Here is an 18,337-nt window from a genome sequence, read left to right as displayed (position 1 = left end):
GGCAGGTGCTTCGACTTCAATCCCTACAGTTCATAGTTTCTGACTTCGTTTTATATTTTGCCGCAATAATTAACTCAGCTCATGTTTATGGAAACCTATGTTGTTTAGCTTATCTTTAAATGACCAAAGACTTGTTCTGAATTGCCCTTTTGAGATATTCATGAAAGGATGCAGTTGAAGTTCTTTAAAAAGAAAACCCAGAGAATCTCAAAGTAGACATTTCAAAAAAATAATCTTTCTACTATTAGTCTTTATCAGAGAACTTGAATGCTCCTAATGGCTGACAAAAGTGCTTTCTTTTCTGCCTCTTTCCTTACCTTTAAACTATAAACTTGGAATTCTCCTTTTGAAAGCAACAATCTGTAATGGATTATCCTTGATACATACAAGATAAACTAATAAAATGTTGAAACTGCAATATCTGTTTGATTTGCATTTGTTTTGCATGTTAATCCTGTGTATGTGTGGGATGTGTGAGAGTGTGCGTGTGTTTGGATGTGTGTCAGTGAAAGGAGAGGTTAGAAAGATGGTGGATTGAGCCATGAAAAATCTGATTAGTCATTACATTTTGAAAATATTCTGAAGAAATTAAAATGTTAAGAAAAACTAACCAGTTAAACACTAGATGGTGCACATGTGTCAGCTATAGAATAGACCTGATTCGATCATAAAGTTGTAATGTTTATTTTTCTTTTAAAGCAAGGATGCAGACAAAAATTATTGGTTACAAAAATATAAGTCTACAGCATAAATCAAGTCAATAACAGATACCACTTTAAAGCCCATGTCAATGTTCTGTGTGATAAGGTTTTATCATTTCTCAGGCACATGATTTGATGAGAGTTTATGCTCTCGTGTGATTTTTGAAGTATGGCTTACTTCACTCCTGTAATAGTGTATATAATGACTTGAACAAAAATAAAACTTCAAGTATATTATTTTGTGTTTCCTTGCTAAAATTTAAGCATATAACTAATTCTCACTCTAAAGGAGTACAGCGCTTATTGATAGAGCACATCTTTTTATGCTTTACTTTGAAAGGGAAAAGGCATAGAAAAGGGAACTTTTTTCATTAGAATCATTGTCTTAGAGCCATACAGCATGACAACAAACCCGTTGGTCCAACCAGACCATGCCGACTATGTTCCCGAACTAAACTCGTCCCAACTGCCTGCACTTGGCCCTTATCCTTCCAAACCTTCTCTTTGTGAACTGATCAAAATGAATTTTAAACATTGTAACTGAAATTGCATCCACCACTTTCTCTGACAGTTCTTTCCACACACGAACCACTCTGTAAAAAGAAAAGTTGCCCTGCATGTCAATTTTTAAATCTTTCTCCTTTCATCTTAAAAATACACTCCGTAGTTTTGAACTCCTCCACCTTAGGGAGAAGACCCTTGTCATTCACCTTAATCTGTGTGCCTCATGATTCCATAAACCTTTGTAAGGTCACCCTCAACCTTTCTGTGCTCCAGTGAAATAGCACAGTCTTTCCAGTCTGTTTTTATAACTCGAGCCCTCCATTCCTGGGCAACATCGCAGTAAATCTTTTCTGAACCCACCCTAGTTGAATAATCACCTTCCTATTACAGGGTGACCAGAATTCCTCAGTACTCCAGAAGAGACCTCACCAACTCCTACAGTCATGGGTCTGAGCAATGAATCAAAGCATGCTAAACATGTAACCATTCTGTCTACCGGTGATGCAAATTTCAAAGCATTATGTACCTGAACCTCCAGGTCTCTCTGTTCAATAACTACCCAGGGCCCTACCGTTAATTATTAATGATTAAAATTACTGAAATTAACATTTTTAAGAACTAACTTTACACTATTTAGCAGAAAATGCAATTGCCTTCCCATAAGTTATGTAAAAGACACTATAAAATTACCATAATCTTAAGTATAATTCAGGATGCTGGAAACTGGGATTGTTTTCATGTTCATGGGCATGATGTTTACTGGATTTGCATTTCAATACATCTCATTGCTATCAGATTTTGGACAATGATATTGCCATAATTCAAAAGGTGCCTACTCTCCGTAGAATGGAATAAGATATCTCTTCACTATGCTGTGCTTACTGAACATCACAAAACACAGTCATAGGTCAGACATGTGCTATATAACTTTATAACATGAAATGTCTGATTTTTTTTAGGAGTTCTATGTGTCTGTGTCAGATGACTCACGGATGATTCCTGCTCTGAAGGAACAGCTCCCAGAATTAGAGAAACTGGTAAAACAGAAGTAAGGATTTTTTTCTAATTATTTATTGTTAGTGAAGTTTGTATTTTGTATGCTATAAATAATTCAAACATTTGTACTTCACATTTGTTCCAAAATGCAAACATTAGCACCTTTTTATATGTTTAAATTGACAGATGTCAGCAAGAAGGGTGACATCTGTCAATTATGAAAAACGTAGCACTTGTAGTTTTGAAGTAAATAAGCCATGTTTGCTTTCCTATAGATTTTTTTGCCCCTACCACCTCAGCCATTTTCTTTCCTCCTCACTTTGTTTTTGTGTGGTGAAAACTAAGAGCAAGCCAATTCCATTGTTCTTAGATTTTCTTTAGGTTTCAACACAGCCTGCACTTGTCAGCCAGACGATGCAGCAAGCTTGAAAGAACATGTATGAACAGATCCAGGAATTGGATTAAATGATCATTATCATCAGTGCTTGAACCAGGAAGTATCAATAAAGACAATGTTAAATCAGGATGTGGAAAAAAAAGCGTAGGAACAGGAGTAAACCATCTACTCTTGAATCTGTGCTGCCATTCACTTAAGTTATGGCTTATTTGCAACCCAGTTCTGGCAGAAGTTGATCAATCTCTGAAATTTTGTGATTGCTATTGTGGAAATAAGTTCCAAAGTTCGACCAGCCTCTGCTTGAAGATGTGCATCTGAGTTTCACTCCTGAAAATTTTTGAAGCTATAGTCCCCAACGCTCCAAGCTGAAATGGTTTCTTCCAATCAATGCTATCATTTTCCCCTCAATACTTTGAAAAGTGATTTTTTTCACTGTACTTCAGTACATGTGACAATCACCTTACAATATTTTAAATTCTGGAGAATGGTTTGTGCTATTTCTTCCACAAAAGTGTAACTCTAGGAATCCAAATATCATTCTAATAAACATGTGCTGCATTCACTCCAAGGCCAAATTATCCTTACCAGCTGTCAGTTACTCCAAGTGTGGTTTAACCAGGACTTTGTATAATATTATGGAAATGTGGCCTCTACCATTTGTATTCTATCCTTAGTTTTGGGTAAAAAAAGCTTGCATTTAAATTGAGCCTCATTGTGACCAGATATCCCAAAGCACTTCATAGCCAATGTAGTACTTTTTTACTTGTTATGGTCCCTGTTGTAGTCTAGGACAAGGTAAGAAATCACACGACACCAGGTTATAGTCCAACAGATTTATTTGAAAACACAAGCTTTTGGAGCCCCAGTCCTCCTTCGGCTGTTAGTGAGAGAGGTGGTATCAGACACAAAATTTATAGGTAAAAGACTAAAGATTCACTGTGCTGATGATGTAATAAACCTAAGATGCTGTTAAATCTTTAATCAGTTAGAAGGTTTTAATTGATGTGTGTATGTAAATCCCCAAATTCCTTTCAAGTCACTGTCCAGGGTCCTGACCAAAACATCAGTTTTCCTGCTCCTCTGCTGCCTGGCCTTCTGTGCCCTTCCAGCTCCACATTGTTATCTAGAACTAAAGGTTTTATCAGTGTAAAGAAATTGGGACATTTTAGGACAGGCATTGTATGCTAATTGTGAGGCCTTGTTTAGAATCTGTTTGTGCTTTGGCTTGGAGTCAGACTGGTTTTATTTCTGAAGTAGGAATTTATAACATGCCACATTGACTTAATGACTATAAATTGTGTGCTTTTTGAACAAAATCAAATGTATGTAAGTACAAATTCACCTTGTAGATTCATGTGTGTTTGTGTGCGTGTCCAACCAAGACCACATCTGTCAACTGAACAGACTGGTCAAGACATTTGATCCAGTCCTTCAGAATACCTTACGCACTCTCTTCCCATGTAGGGGACGACTTCTGCCTTCAAAAGGTACACAAAGCTGACACACCCGGACGTCCCATCATATCGGGAAACGGGACCCTGTGTGAGAACCTCCCTGGTTACATTGAGGGGATTTTAAAACCCAATGTACAGGGAACCCCCAGCTTCTATAGCAACACTACAGGTTTCTTACAGAAACTAAGAAATGGACCATTCGAACCAGGAACATTCCTCATCACAACGGATGTTTTGGAACTCTGCCCCAGTATCCCCCTCATCAACAGAATTGCCACAGCAGCCTCAGTGCTCAACCAACTGCCAATTTCCAGACACCATCATATAACTCATCTGCTTCATCCTTGACCAAAATGTCTTCACCTTCAACAACCTGTTCTTCATCCAGACACACGGAACACCCATAGGGACCAGATTTGCTCATCAATATGCCAACATTTTCATGCACAGGATCAAGCAAGATGACTTTAATGTACAGAACCTCCAACCAATCCTGTACACCAGATCCATTGACATCATTTTCTTTCATTGGACTCATGGCGAGGAATCACTGAAACAATGCATAGCAGTATCAACAATTTCATCCCACCATCAGACTTATCATGGATTAGTGTTCAGAATCAGCCTCATTCTTGGACGCACCTCTGTACATCACTCTATCACAAGCCTATGGATAACCTCACGATGCAGCACTTCTCTAGTTTCTACCTTGAACATATTAAAACAGACAAGCCCTACACATACACAGGATCTGTTTGGATCAGGAGGAACGAGCTGGACACCTGATGGTGTTGAAGGACACCCTCATAGGAACAGGATGTGATGCGTAACTCATCGATTTCCAGTTCCAGTGTACCACAGCAAAAAACTGTCATGACCACCTCAGAAGATAGACATGGGATACATCTGATATGGTGCCCTTAGTTGTCCAATATTTCCTGGGAGCAGAGAAACTATGCCATGTTCTTTTGCAGCCTTCAAACACACTATCGATGAGCATCTCACCTTCAAACAACTACTAAACCTTATGCAGATCATTGTTCATAGCAAGCTACCCAGCCTTCAGGACAACATCAACCACAACACTACATAACACAGTCATGGCAACCTCTGCAAGACCTGTCAGATTGTCCATGTGGGAGAACCACCCACCATGTGCATGTCAGATACTTATGTGAACTACCAACATAGTTCCACACCTGCAGTGTATGAGATATACATTGTCGAAACCATGCAGACACAATGACGGCTGATAAATGAACACCATGCAACAATCACCAGACACAGATGAGGACCCCCCCCCCCCCCCCCCCCCACCGCGCAGTGGGGGACCACTTCAATGGTCGGGATATGCAACGAGGCAGGGTCATTGAGTGGAGGCTGATAACCAAGTTTGGTATATGTGAGGATGGGCTCAACTGGGCTGTTGGGTTCATGATGCCCTCATGCACTTTCACCCCTGAGAGTGGATGCTGTTCCAGGTAGCAGGGTATAATGAGAATTGGTGGGATTGTTTTGAGGGTGATTTCGCTGGATGCAGAGGCTGGTGGAGTGGAAAGTGAGGACTTTCCAACTGGAGTTTAGATTAGATTCCTTACAGTGTGGGAACAGGCCCTTCGGCCCAGCAAGCCCTCACCGCCACTTGAAGCATCCCACCAAGACCCATTTCCCCCATAACCCACACACCCCTGAACACTACGGGCAATTTCGCATGGCCAATCCACGTAGCCTGCACATCTTTGGACTGTGGGAGGAAACCGGAGGACCCAGAGGAAACCCACGCAGACACAGGGAGAACATGCAAACTCCACATGGACAGTTGCCTGAGGCTGGAATGGAACCTTGGTCCCTGTCGCTGTGAGGCTGCAGTGCTAACCACTGAGCCACCGTGCTGCCCATGGAAGTATTTGAGGGTCTGTAATTGGAGATGACGGCAGTGCTCAAAGCAATCTACACTGCTGTCTGACTCAGCAGTGAACCCCCATAGCTACTGCCTCCACTGTTTTATTTCAAGACCGGGTGGGCAAAAAAACATGGAAGGTTACAATCGGGCTCTAAAGTTATTGAACTGATATAGAATCCTAGAGACTGTAGGGTCCTTAAGCAGATGATGAGTTGCCATACTTTGAGCTTGCACTGTAGCAAGCCTGAGATAGAGATGTTAACTAAAGTGTGAGGTGGCATATTGAAGTGACCAGCCATTGGAAACTTGGGCTCATTTCTATGTATGCAGATTTGTTCTGCCCTGGCCCACAATCGCAAATGTCCTTGTTATCTCTGTCTCTGGACTCTATCTCCAACTATCCACTACCTTCCCAAGTTCTTAAGTACCACTTTTTCCTCCTGCTAACAGTCTGGAGAGTCACTGTACTCAACGTTAACTCTGCGTTCTCTCCTCGGATGCTGCCTGAGTTCCTCCATAATTTCTGTTTTGGTTTCAGATCTCTGGTATCTGCAGTTCTTTGTTTGATACAAATATGTAATGAGACCTCGAGTGACAGGTGGCAACGGTGATGGTGGCAGCTCAAGCTGTTGTGTGGAGCATCAGAAGGTATTGGTGAGGGAGGGCACTGGGCAGGAGGAATGGGAGAGATGCCCTGGGCAGGACAGCTGGAGCAGGCAAACTAATCCTCTCTGGAGAAAAGGGGGTCATGGGGATAATAAGAAGACCAAGGATTTCCTCAACCACATGTTAACCACAACATTTAATTCAATGTAAACTCTGTGTTTTCCTTGTTCAGTCTTAATTTCCCTTTGTTTGTAATGACCTGATGCCAACGGAATAAAAAAATCCCTGCTCACGATTGTTGGGTTGTCTGTTTGAATCTTACGTACTGAGGAGATTTTCTGAAAACAAGTTTATTGTCCTTGTTAAAATAGTCAATCAAGGAATATTTAGTTCTGATCTATTCATTCTCATTTGCTAATATTGGTAATTTTCAGGCTAATGTGCACTAAAATTATCCTGAAAATTAAGTTGCCTACTTCATGCATGTATATTTTGTTGTCAATAACAGTGCATTCCAGCAAAAGAAATTATGCTGGCCCTTATTTCTTGCTGTAAACCCTTGCTTTGTCAGCTATACCATTTGCTATGATGGTTCAAGTGTTCAGTCTCCAGTGGTGGGCTGACAATGTTGTTTCAATCCTAACTGTGCTCGGCTAATAGCCCAAGAAAAAGCAATTATGAGTGACTTTGTAACAACTGCATTTGTACAAAACTCTGTACACTTCACTTATGCAAAATATGGACCTAGAAGCCACCATCTAATTTAAATGAAGGAAAACTGCTCCCTGAAGTAATTCTTGTAAGTTGTCAGTCAGAACATAAATGCTAATTAATTTGTGCAAAATGATTGAAGTATATTTTGTTTAAATAGAAGGTCTGTGTTTCTAGCCTTGTGGATTTTCCTGGTATAATACAATTTTATGGTAATGAAATTCATTAAAATCATCTTTAGTATTTTGCAACAATCTCACGCTGACTGTTAATGACTTATTAAAGTATAGCGCTGCGCTGGAAGAGTGCAGGCCTAATGAAGATGGGAATGCAGTCAAGCTTTGGCCTTGCCGATTACATATGATTTACTACTGTTCAACTTGTGTACCTCTTCTGTTGTTGCAATCAGTTATTGTAGTTGTGTGCCTCCTTTCCCTATGCTTTTAGTGGTAATGTTACTAGACTGGTAATTCAGAGGTGCAGCCTACTGCTGTTGGCGCATGGGATCAAATCCCAATATGGCAATTGATAGAATTTGAATTCCATTTTTTAATTCATACCTGGGATGTGTGTGTTACTGGCTGGTCAGCATTTATTGCCTTTCCTTAATTGCCCCTGAGAAGGTGGTGGTGGTGAACTACCTTCTTGAATTACTGCAGTCAACCTGCTGTGAGTTGACCCACAATGCCATTAGCGAGGGGAATCCAAAATTTCAACCCAGTGACAGGGAAGGAACAGCGATATATTTCCAAGCCAGGCTGGTGAGTGGCTTGGAGGGGAACTTGCAGGTGGTGGTGTTCCTAGGTATCAGTCACCCTTGTCCTTCTGGATGGAAGTGCTCATGGTTTTAGAAGGTGCTGTCTAAGGGTCTTTGGTGAATTTCTGCAGTGCATCTTGTAGATAATAAATGTTGCTGTTCCTGAGCATCAGTGGTGGAAAGAGTGGATGATTGTAGATGCAATGCCAATTAAGCAGACTGCTTTGTCCTGAATGGTTGAGTTGCTTGAGTGTTGTTGGAGTGGGGAGTATTCTGTCACACCCCTGACTTGTGCCTTTGCAGATGATGCACGGGGTTTGGGGAATCAGGAGTGAGTTACTCGCCACAGTATTCCTAGCCTCTAATTTCCCATTGTAGCCACTGTTTGTGGTAAGTCCCACTGAGTTTCTGGTCAATGATAACATCAAGGATGTTGATTGTGGGGAATTCAGTATTTCAGTAACACCACTGAATGTCAGGGGGTGGTGGTTAGATTGTCTCTTGTTGGTGATGGCCATAGCCTGGCATTTGTGTGGCATAAATGTTACTTGCTACTTGTCAGCCCAAGCCTGGAAAATGGGTAGATCTTTATTGCATTTGAACACTGGCTGCTTCAATATCTGAGTCGTCGTGAATGTTGTTGATCAGTGCACAGTCATCGGCGAACATCCCCACTTCCGATCTTTACGTTGGAGGGAAGGTCATTGAAGCAGCTGAAGATGGTTGGGCCGAGGACACTACCCTGAGGAACTCCTGCAGAAATGTCTTGGAACTGATGACTGAACTCCAACAGCCACGACCATCTTCCTATGTGCCAGGTATGACTCCAACCACCGGAGAGTTTGCTTGTTGATACCTATTGATTCCAGTTTTGCTAGGGCCCCTTGATGCCACACTCGGTTGAATACAGCCTTGCAGGGCTGTCACTCTGGCCACACCTCTAGAATTCAGCTCTTCTGTCGATGTTTGTTTGAACCAAGGCCATAATAAGGTCAGGAGCTGAGTAGCCCTGGTAGAAACTAAATTGGGCATCACTGAGCAGGTTATTTTTGACTAGGCGCTACTTGATAGCGCTGTTGATGACACTTCCCATCACTTTACTCTCGAATCAATAATCAATTAATAAAGTCTAGAATATAATATTAGTATTAGTAATGGTGACTGTAAATTAATCAATTGTTGTAAAAACCCACAAAGTTCAACAATCCCACATCACATGAAAGAAAAATGCTGAAAACAGGTGAAAAAACCCTTTGTGGATTTCAGCACTGCCAATTTTCTTTGTAATGTCATTCGACATTGCAATGCAGATAATTGCTTATTTAACTGTTTTGATAAAAATCAGCAATGGATTTCTTGCAAAAGGCCTTAATGTATAAACTTAATGTTTTCTCCAACAATGTGTTTTGATCGCCAGATGGCACTGTTCCATAATGCACTGATTTCTAGCCATTAGATTTTTACAGTTGGACTAGCAGATGGCCCACACTGGCACCTCTGCATCATCCTTTCTCTGAATTTATTTCTGCTGGGAGCCTGAATGGGTGTCAGAGAACAAAGCTTCCTTTGTTGCTTTTCTTTGGGGAAACAACACAAACGTTGGAAAGCGTTTGCAGTAATGTTTTGCTCAAACTAACTTTGCATCTGTTTTAATAGTAAACTGAATTGCTTTTGGTTTATCATGTATGTCAGGTTTACACTTTGGATCTTTACATGGATCCACATGATTTAAGTAACAATCTCAGATCCATAGCCATTTCCTAAAGAATAATAGGAATAATTTAAGTTTTTTTTAATATTTAACTCTCTTTTTAGTTGCATTAATAAAAAGTTTGAAATTTTCATAGGTTAGGAAAAGCAAAGTTCTGAAAATGAATGTATACTTTGTCTTCCATTTGTGAGTATTATTTAAAATAAGTTTTAAATACATGATTACAAATACATATAAAAATTTACTGTCTTTTAATATACAAGATTTTGCACACTGATCTAAGGATTAATTACACCCTCTGTATAGTCACAAACAAGACTACCATTGGTTCTGACATCTTTATTAGAAAAGATTGGGGAGTTCTTTGAATTCCTATTGCAATTATGTTTACATGTCATCAAATATTGATATAAATAGAGATTCCTAGCTTTCTGTGCTCATGATTCACAATCACATTCTCAGAATATAGTGACATGAGATTTATACAATTTACTGTTTAGGAGTTGATCTTTCATTCTACCTAGTCTGCCAACATCTATATTCCACACTTGTCTCCTCCTGTCCACACTAATTACCTCTTCTCACCCAGATCCCAGATAGTATAGACCCTGTCCTTTTACAGATTGCTTGGAAATTTGTTTAACTGTGTGGACTCTTTAAATGTTTTTGCAATGCCATGCGTGTGCAGTAATCTTTTGAGAGGATGATTTGTGTATAGCCTGCTTAGGGACTTGGGTGTTGCTGTGTAGCACCACAGCTTTTAGAGCGTTGTCCATATCACCATGTTCCCTTCTCTGTCTGAATATATTAGTCCATCCCTTTAAATGTATCTATGTCAACAATTTCATGTGGGTACACTCTTACTGTTCCCAAGAGCTGTCTGTTTTTTACTCTTCTGACCTTGTTTCATGTTCCCCTTTGTGGTAATATCCTCCGTACTCTTATGCTATCCCCTAACTATTCTTTCAGGTATAAACGTCAGAATTGTACGTTTCAAGTGCTCCAATCAAGATTCTATATAAATGTAGCTTTGCCTCCTTGCATTGTATTCTATTGCTTGTCAAATAGTGGGATAAAATTGTCATTTTATGAGAGTAGCAACACAACACTGGTGAAAAAGCCCTTCCACCCGATCAGCCAGTGGCAGCTATCAGCTTACCTTAAGACTGTAGGATATAGGGGCAGGATTTGGCCTTTTGGCCCACTGACTCTGACTCTGTTCAGTCGTAGCTGATGTATTTCTCAACCCCATTCTCCTTCTTAAGACACAGGAGCAGAAATTAGGCCATTCGGCCCATTGAGTCCGCTCTTTTGTTCAATCATGGTTGATAAGTTCCTCAACCCCATTCTCCTGCTTTCTCCCAATAACCCTTGATCCCCTTGACCATCAAGAACCTATCTATCTCGATCTTAAATGTACTCAATGAACCACGTAATCTTTGGTTCCTGTACTAATCAAGAACCTATCTCTCTCAAATACACTCCATGACTTGGCCTCCACAGCCTTCTGCAGCAATGAGTTCCACAAATACGCCATGCTCTGGCTTAAGAAATTCCTCATCATCTCCATTCCAAAGGGTTGTCCCTTCAGTCTTAGGTTGTGCTCTTTGGTGTCCTAGTCTCTCCTACAAGCGGGAATATCTCCTCCGCATCCGCTCTATCTAGGCCTGTCAGTATTCTGCAAGTCTCAATCAGATCCCTCCTTGTCCTTCTAAACTCCAAGTACAGACCCAGGGTCCTCAACCGCTCCTCAAACAACAAACCCCTCATTCCCAGGGTCATTCTTGTAAACTCCTCTGGATCCCTCTATGATCAGCAAATCTTTCTTTCATACATGGCCCAAAACTACACTCAATCGAAACAGTCTGACCAAAGCTTCAGCAATACATCCCTGCTCTTGTATTCTAGTCTTCTCAAAACGAATGTTAACATTACATTTGGCTTCCTAACTGCCAACGGAACCTGCACATTAACCTTGAGAATCTTGAACAAGGATTTCCGGCTCCATTTGTGCTTCAGATTTCCAAAGACTTGCCCTATTTAAAAATAATCAACATCTCTATTTTTCCTACCAGAATGTATAAACTCTCTCTTTCTCACAATTGGGTTCCATCTGCCACTTTTTTGCCTGCTTTCCATAGTTGTGCTCCCAACGTGGACTTCAGAGCTCCACTCGTCACCGGCCGCCATCCTGAAAATGACCCTTTCATTCTTACTGTCTGCCACCACTTTCAGTAAATCCTGTACCCAAGCCAGTGCCTTTCCCCTAATACCATGGGCTCTTTTCTTATTTAGCAGCCTCATTTGGTACCTTGTCAAAAGCTTTCTGGAAATCCAAATAGAATGCATCCATTGGCTCACCTTTGTTTAACTTGCTTGCTACCTCCTCAGAGTTCTAACAGAATTGTCATTCATGACCTCCTCTGGACGAAGCTGTGCTGACTCCACCCTATTTTGCTTGTTCTCTTCTTTTGCAAAATCAACATATATTCATTGCCATGGTTTTCTCATGTCTGACCATGAAATGAAAGGAATGTTTGGTGAACAATTTTTCATTTCGCCCACTCTTCAATGTTTATGCCTAAAGGATACAAAACTAGTTTCTTTCTACTATTTTCGTACATGCCATCCCTGTTTGTGTTTGATGAAATTCCTTGATCTCTCTCATTCCCCACCCCCATCTCTCAACTTTGATGGAAATAACTCATAAAGCAGAGAAATTAAGCTTTGATTTGCACTCCATTCAATTCAGTGTGTGAAAGGCTTGTCTACTTCCTTGTCATCATGCTGTTTAGGTCAGCCATTCAAGTTTTGCAAGTAACTGAGTTGCCACAAATGAATCAGTCATCACAAACATTAAAAGAATGTCCATTTTAAAGACTGACTTCTGATATTTAATATTGTAATGATGAGCCATGAAAATAAAACCCCAATATTTAAAGCTATGCTGCCATTAGGAATGATATTACCTTCTTTGAACCAAATCTAGTTGCAAGAGCTTTGTATCAGAAATAATGGGAACTGCAGATGCTGGAGAATCCAAGATAACAAAGTGTGAAGCTGGAAGAACACAGCAGGCCAAGCAGCATCCAAGGACTGCCGCGATTCAAGACAACTCAACTCACCGCCAGCTTCTCCAGGGTGGTTGCCAATGGGCAATAAATACTGGACTCGCCAGTGACACCTACATCTGTGTTTCTTTTTAGAAAAGTTCATGCTTGAAATTAGATTATGCTTGTGATCTGCACAAAACTAAATGGCCTTGTTTGCTTCTTAAACCACCACAACTGGTGCAGACATTGACTTCCTTAATTGCACCCATTCTTTTTAATCTTTCCAATTCTTTACTCACTGCTTCCGACTGTGGATAAAGCATTGACCTAGCCTTGGCTGTACATAGTTCTTTAGTCCAGCTTTGGCTGTGTAATGCCTAATCTTATTATTTGATCCTCCTTTTGTGGAGCGGAAATACTGATTTCAACGGTAAATAACCAATTTAATAATGTTGTCTTAAGCCAGTTCTTTCCTATCAGGAAGACTTAATTCCGCTTGGAATTCTCTTGCAGCTGAATACTTGATTTATATTGAGTGACAAGCAAATTAATCAACAGGCAGGTCTGAACTTAGAAGTTGGGTGTTATATCAGCTGTGTGGTGATGGCACCAATTGGTCTGCTTTCGGCATTTCGAGGAGAAGTGGTCTTAGAAAGGAAGTGCCCCACGCAATACGGTGTGCGTTGTAGCATGCACCTCTGGGTTGGTGCTGGGCTTCTGTTATGCCAATCCAGCAGCTGTATAGATCTGAATTTCCCTCCTTTTTTAAATTTCTAACCTTCCAAAGAACACATGACTCATTTTTTTTTTCTCTCATTCGATCCACATTGCATGTTTTTGCCAGAAGGCGTTTCATCTAGTATTCAATCATCTTTAGCATGTTTGTGTCTCAATATGTTTTGTTGCAATCATGCGATTAGATACAGCCCCACAGTAATTGGGATCAGCTTGAAATCTTAGCATCATCCCTGCAATCCTACATCCAAATCTTTTCTGTGCAGCTTCTGATGAAACTCACTGGTGGCCATTGTCTGCAAGTTTTAGAATTTTCCCAAAACGTTTATTCTCTCTTTTTCTGGTTTTGTCCATCTTTTCATACTCTGTCCAGTCAACAAATGTGGTACCTCCTTAAGAATCTTCTGAAAGATTGCATGTACCAACCTACAACATTGCTCTTATTAGCTCAAGCACCCAGTAAGTTTGGTTACGTGACCTTTTTTATAAAATTCAGTTTTGTCTAATTTCTTGTAATCATAGATCAGAATTCCTACAGTATGGAAACAGGCCCTTCAGCACAACTAGTCCACACTGACCCTCAGAGCATCCCACCCCCACCATCCCCTTATAACCACCTAATCGATACATCCCTGAGCACTATAGGCAATTTAGCATGGCCAATACACCCAGCCTGCACATCTTTGGACTGTGGGATGAAACCAGAGCAAGCCCACACAGACACAGGGAGAATGTGCAAACTCCATGCAGTCGCCCAAGGGTGGAATTGAACCTCGGTCCCTGGTGCTGTGAGGCAGCAGTGCTAACCACTGAGACACCCTGTAATAGTCTGTGTGTGGGGAAATGCCGTTGGTGGATCACAGATTTTTGAGGAGTTTGCCTCCAAAGGTACTTGGCACTGCAGTGTAGATGAGAATGAGAGGGTACCATTATCAATGATTTCAGAGTTTGGAGAGGACAGGGAATGAAATAAGGCATTACTAACTCCCTGGCCTCTTGTCATGTGGCCATTTCTACAGATTACTTGCTCTCTGAAAAATATGGACCACATCTTTTTTCTTTATTTGTTCACAGGATATAGGTGTTGGCTGGGCCAGAATTTTTGCCCATTGCTAAATACTCTTGAGAAGGTGGTTTTGAGCCAGCTTTTTCATCCAGTTCATGACAATATAGGTATGTGATAGGCAAACTGGCAGGTAGTGGTTCTACATATCTACTGCCCTTGTCCTTCTGGATGGTAAAGATCGCAAGTTTGGAAGGTGCTGTCTGATTAATGCACTCAATAGAAATTATAAATGCAAATCTCTTTTTATGCACTATACTTGAATGCTGACCAATTAAAGCACTTATGTAAAATAGTAAATGCAGCTACCAATTTGTGTAGTAAACACTCTCAGCTGTCACGTGAGGAGAGGCTAAGCTTGTTCAAACTGGAGTATAGAAGAGTAAATAGTGAGTTGATTAAAATAAGATCCAGAATGATCTTCATGGGGTAGACATGGAGAACATGTTTCCTCCCACGGATAAGTACAGAACTAGGCAGCACTGCTTTAAAATGAAGGGTCAGCATTTCAGGACAGATGAGAATGCTTTGCTCTTTTCTCCAAGGATTGTAGAACTTTGGAACTGTGTCAGCAGGTGGTGGATTCATAGAATATTTTTAATGTAGAGTTGTATAGATTCTATTTAGGCCAAGGGTAGATGGGAAAGTGGAACTCAAAACACACAGAACAGCCATGATCTTATTGAATGGCCGTGAAAGTTCAAGGGTCTAGTTCTGTGCCTATTTCATATGTTCATACAAATGACAATGTGAAAATAACCTGGGATTTGTTTTAATGATTGAGGAAAAAATTTGGCCAGGACTTAAAAAGACAACTCCTCTTCAAAATAGTAGCAAACTATCTCTTTACATCTACCTGAGTTCAGAGACAATCCTTCCAAAAGTGCAGCACTCTCAAGGCTGACACTCCAGTGCAGTACTGATTTCACTTTTTATACTCAAGCTCTGGAGTGGGAATTGAAGCTGGTACTTTGTGACTCAAAGGTGAGACTGCAACTACTTGAGTCAAACAGGCACTTTAATTGGCTACCCTCACCTGACAAGAAGATGGCTTTGGCACCTCCCCACCTCTGAAAATAGGCTGGAGGTGGGAGCATACTGATAAGCTGGCACACTGACTGAAACATGAAGTTGTTGTATTCCTACTTCTTTAGTCCTCAAAGTTCAGCCCCTTTCCATGGATTTGTCTGTGTATGCATATGTGGATTCTAGTGCCTCTGGTACCTACTCCCTAGTTTCTCTCGGAATGTTTGACGTTAGTTGACATGGTTCCAAATGTTGGACGATTCTGGTTTGGAACCAGCCAACAGCTGATGTATTGGAGCTAACTTTGTCCTCTGTAGAGGAATCATTCTTGGCATGAGTACTGTTGATGAGCACATTTTTAATGGTATCAATATCAAATTAGACATTTTTCTTACACGTTAATAACCACCTCCATCTTTGTCTACATTGCAGCGTATTAACTGATATTGTGCTTTCATTATATAGCTCAGAAGAAGGAAATGGAAAGTCATCACAGAAAAAGGTACCAACAATAAAGTCTAAAATTTGAAACTGTTATTTAACTTCATGAAGTTTTTGGTTAAATCCTTTTTAGACGTACTGAAGGTCAATTAAAACTTATTTGTGAACATTAAAGTAGCTGTTCTGAAGGTTTAACTACATTTATAAAATGTAACTGAATTTATATGCAAATATCTTAGCAAGTGATTCATATTTTCAGCTGTGACTAAGTTAGTGAAATATCACTCAGTAATATTGTGTATTGTTGGATTGGTAGATATTTTAACATTTTAACTTTTTAACCCCAATAAAAATAAAGCCAATTTTTCCTTTTAATCTGCAGCACAAAGTTATTTTGCGTCAGTTCAGCATTGGTGAGGATAGGCTCCAAAAGAGACAACCAATAAGAAGTATGGATGAAAGTAAGTTCAAAGTACTGCTGTTTTTATTAGCACCAATGAAGGTGTGGAGTCACATACCTTCACATCGTGCACATGCATTGTCTTCTGACAGGGGTTGTAGGTGGTTAAAGTGGGTGCTTGTGTGCTGTCTTTAAATCTTGGGAGAAGGATAATTATTTCTACTGTTCAAACCATTTGCCATTGGCTTTGTCTTCTGACACTCCCAAAGGATTTACATTGTACAAATAGAAACTTATGCACATGCACATGCACATGCACACTTTGCCAGTTTTTAAAAAAGTGTCCAAATAAACACAACAAAAAATGACAAATGTGACTGACAGTACTGCTAAGGATACTGGCATGAGCATATTTTTCAAATATTTTAGTCGGAGTGCTTTGGGGGTGTCAGCAGACATTCTTTTTGTTGATAGTCTCCTTTTGTTTCTAAAGATGTTTCTTGTGAGTATGGAGGCACCTGCCGTGCATTCTAACCTGGTTGTAGAATCTAATTGCAGATCTGCATGGCTTTTCACAGTATGGCCAGGGATAAGTTGTCTGGTCTTGTTGGGACAATCCAATCTTTCAAGTTTACCTCTTTGTCCTTTAATAGCCTGTATTCTATGCTGTTCTAGATTATTTGATATTGCTCTACAGCTCTTTGCTGTGTCTTTCTCCCAACCTGTAGTGGACATGCTACATTTCTTTAATTTCAAAATCAAGGTGAAATGCAAACCATTCAGAAACGATTCTAATGTAGAGTTACACCAGACTGAGTATTAAATGTTTCTCTCTCTGCAGACACCTCCAGGCCTGCTGAGTTTCTCCCAGCATTGTTTATTTCAGATTCCAGTGTCTGCAGTGGTTTGCTTTTATTCTGGTATGAGTATTGTAATTGAGTATCTCAATTCCAGACACTTCTGCTCTTTGAAGTAACTCCATATTGGGCACCTTATCTATTTGATGTTCATGACATTCTGCATCTTGTGTGGAACCTATCCTACTTGAAATGACTAGGGTAGGCCATCTGTTTCTAATATGTATATAGGACCTAATGCATAGTGGACGATGACAATATTGTACACCACAAATGTTTTTGAAAGTTTGCCTCATACCTTCTGCAGCCTCCATGGAAATGGGAGGGGAAGAATCCAGCGGTCGTCGTCAATAGGTATCAATGACTTGGTAGAACGAGGAAAGAGATTCTGCATACAGGTTATGACAATCTAAGCACTAAATTTCGAAAAGCAGAACCTTCAGAGGTAATCTCTGAATTATTATCTCAGATGCTTTCAAATGGCCATACGGCACATAAAGTTGGAGACATTAATGCACGTTTCAGAGACTGGTATGAGAGAAGTGGGTTCTGGGTGGGGGCTATTGGCATCAGAACCAGGGAATGTGGCATCTGCACCACACCTGAATCTTGTGGGGCCAGTGTTGTAAACTGCATGTCTAGGGAGGGTTTTTCTGAATACTGGAGGCAAAACATCAAATGTAGAAATAACCAGTATATCAAAAACCGCAAGATGTAGGAGCAGAAGCCGTTCTGCTCCAACGTTCAATGAGATCATGGTAGATCTGATCATCTGTAATTCCACTTCCCTGCATTTTCCCATAGCCTTGATTCCAAACTGATTAAAAAATCTGTCTGTCTCCACCTGAATACACTTAATGACCCAACATCTATAGCCCTCTGTGGCAAAGAATGCCATGGATTTAGACAAACCTCTTAGAGATTCCTCCTCATCACTGACTTAAATGGGCAACGCCTTATTGTGATGTCCTCTCCCACCAGAGGAAACAACCTTTCCTCACCTACCCTGTCAAGTCCCTTTA

At 40.4% G+C, this 18,337-nt stretch overlaps 1 protein-coding gene across 7 annotated transcripts in view; it reads left to right on the top strand.

Moving 5' to 3' along the window:
- rapgef4a (Rap guanine nucleotide exchange factor 4a) overlaps nucleotides 1-18,337 on the top strand; it is a 264,085-nt gene that overhangs the window by 191,432 nt on the left and 54,316 nt on the right. For all 7 annotated transcript variants that reach the window (XM_048535123.2, XM_048535124.2, XM_059647221.1 and 4 more), the window contains 3 exons: nucleotides 2,165-2,253; nucleotides 16,083-16,119; nucleotides 16,441-16,519. In XM_048535123.2, coding sequence (XP_048391080.1) covers nucleotides 2,165-2,253; nucleotides 16,083-16,119; nucleotides 16,441-16,519 — 205 coding nt within the window. The remainder of the gene's footprint in view (nucleotides 1-2,164; nucleotides 2,254-16,082; nucleotides 16,120-16,440; nucleotides 16,520-18,337) is intronic.

This window comes from Stegostoma tigrinum, chromosome 7 (genome assembly GCF_030684315.1).
Source record: "Stegostoma tigrinum isolate sSteTig4 chromosome 7, sSteTig4.hap1, whole genome shotgun sequence".
Taxonomy (NCBI): domain Eukaryota; kingdom Metazoa; phylum Chordata; class Chondrichthyes; order Orectolobiformes; family Stegostomatidae; genus Stegostoma; species Stegostoma tigrinum.
The sequence above is the reverse complement of the archived record's forward strand: the minus strand, read 5'-3'. Positions and strand labels throughout refer to the sequence as shown.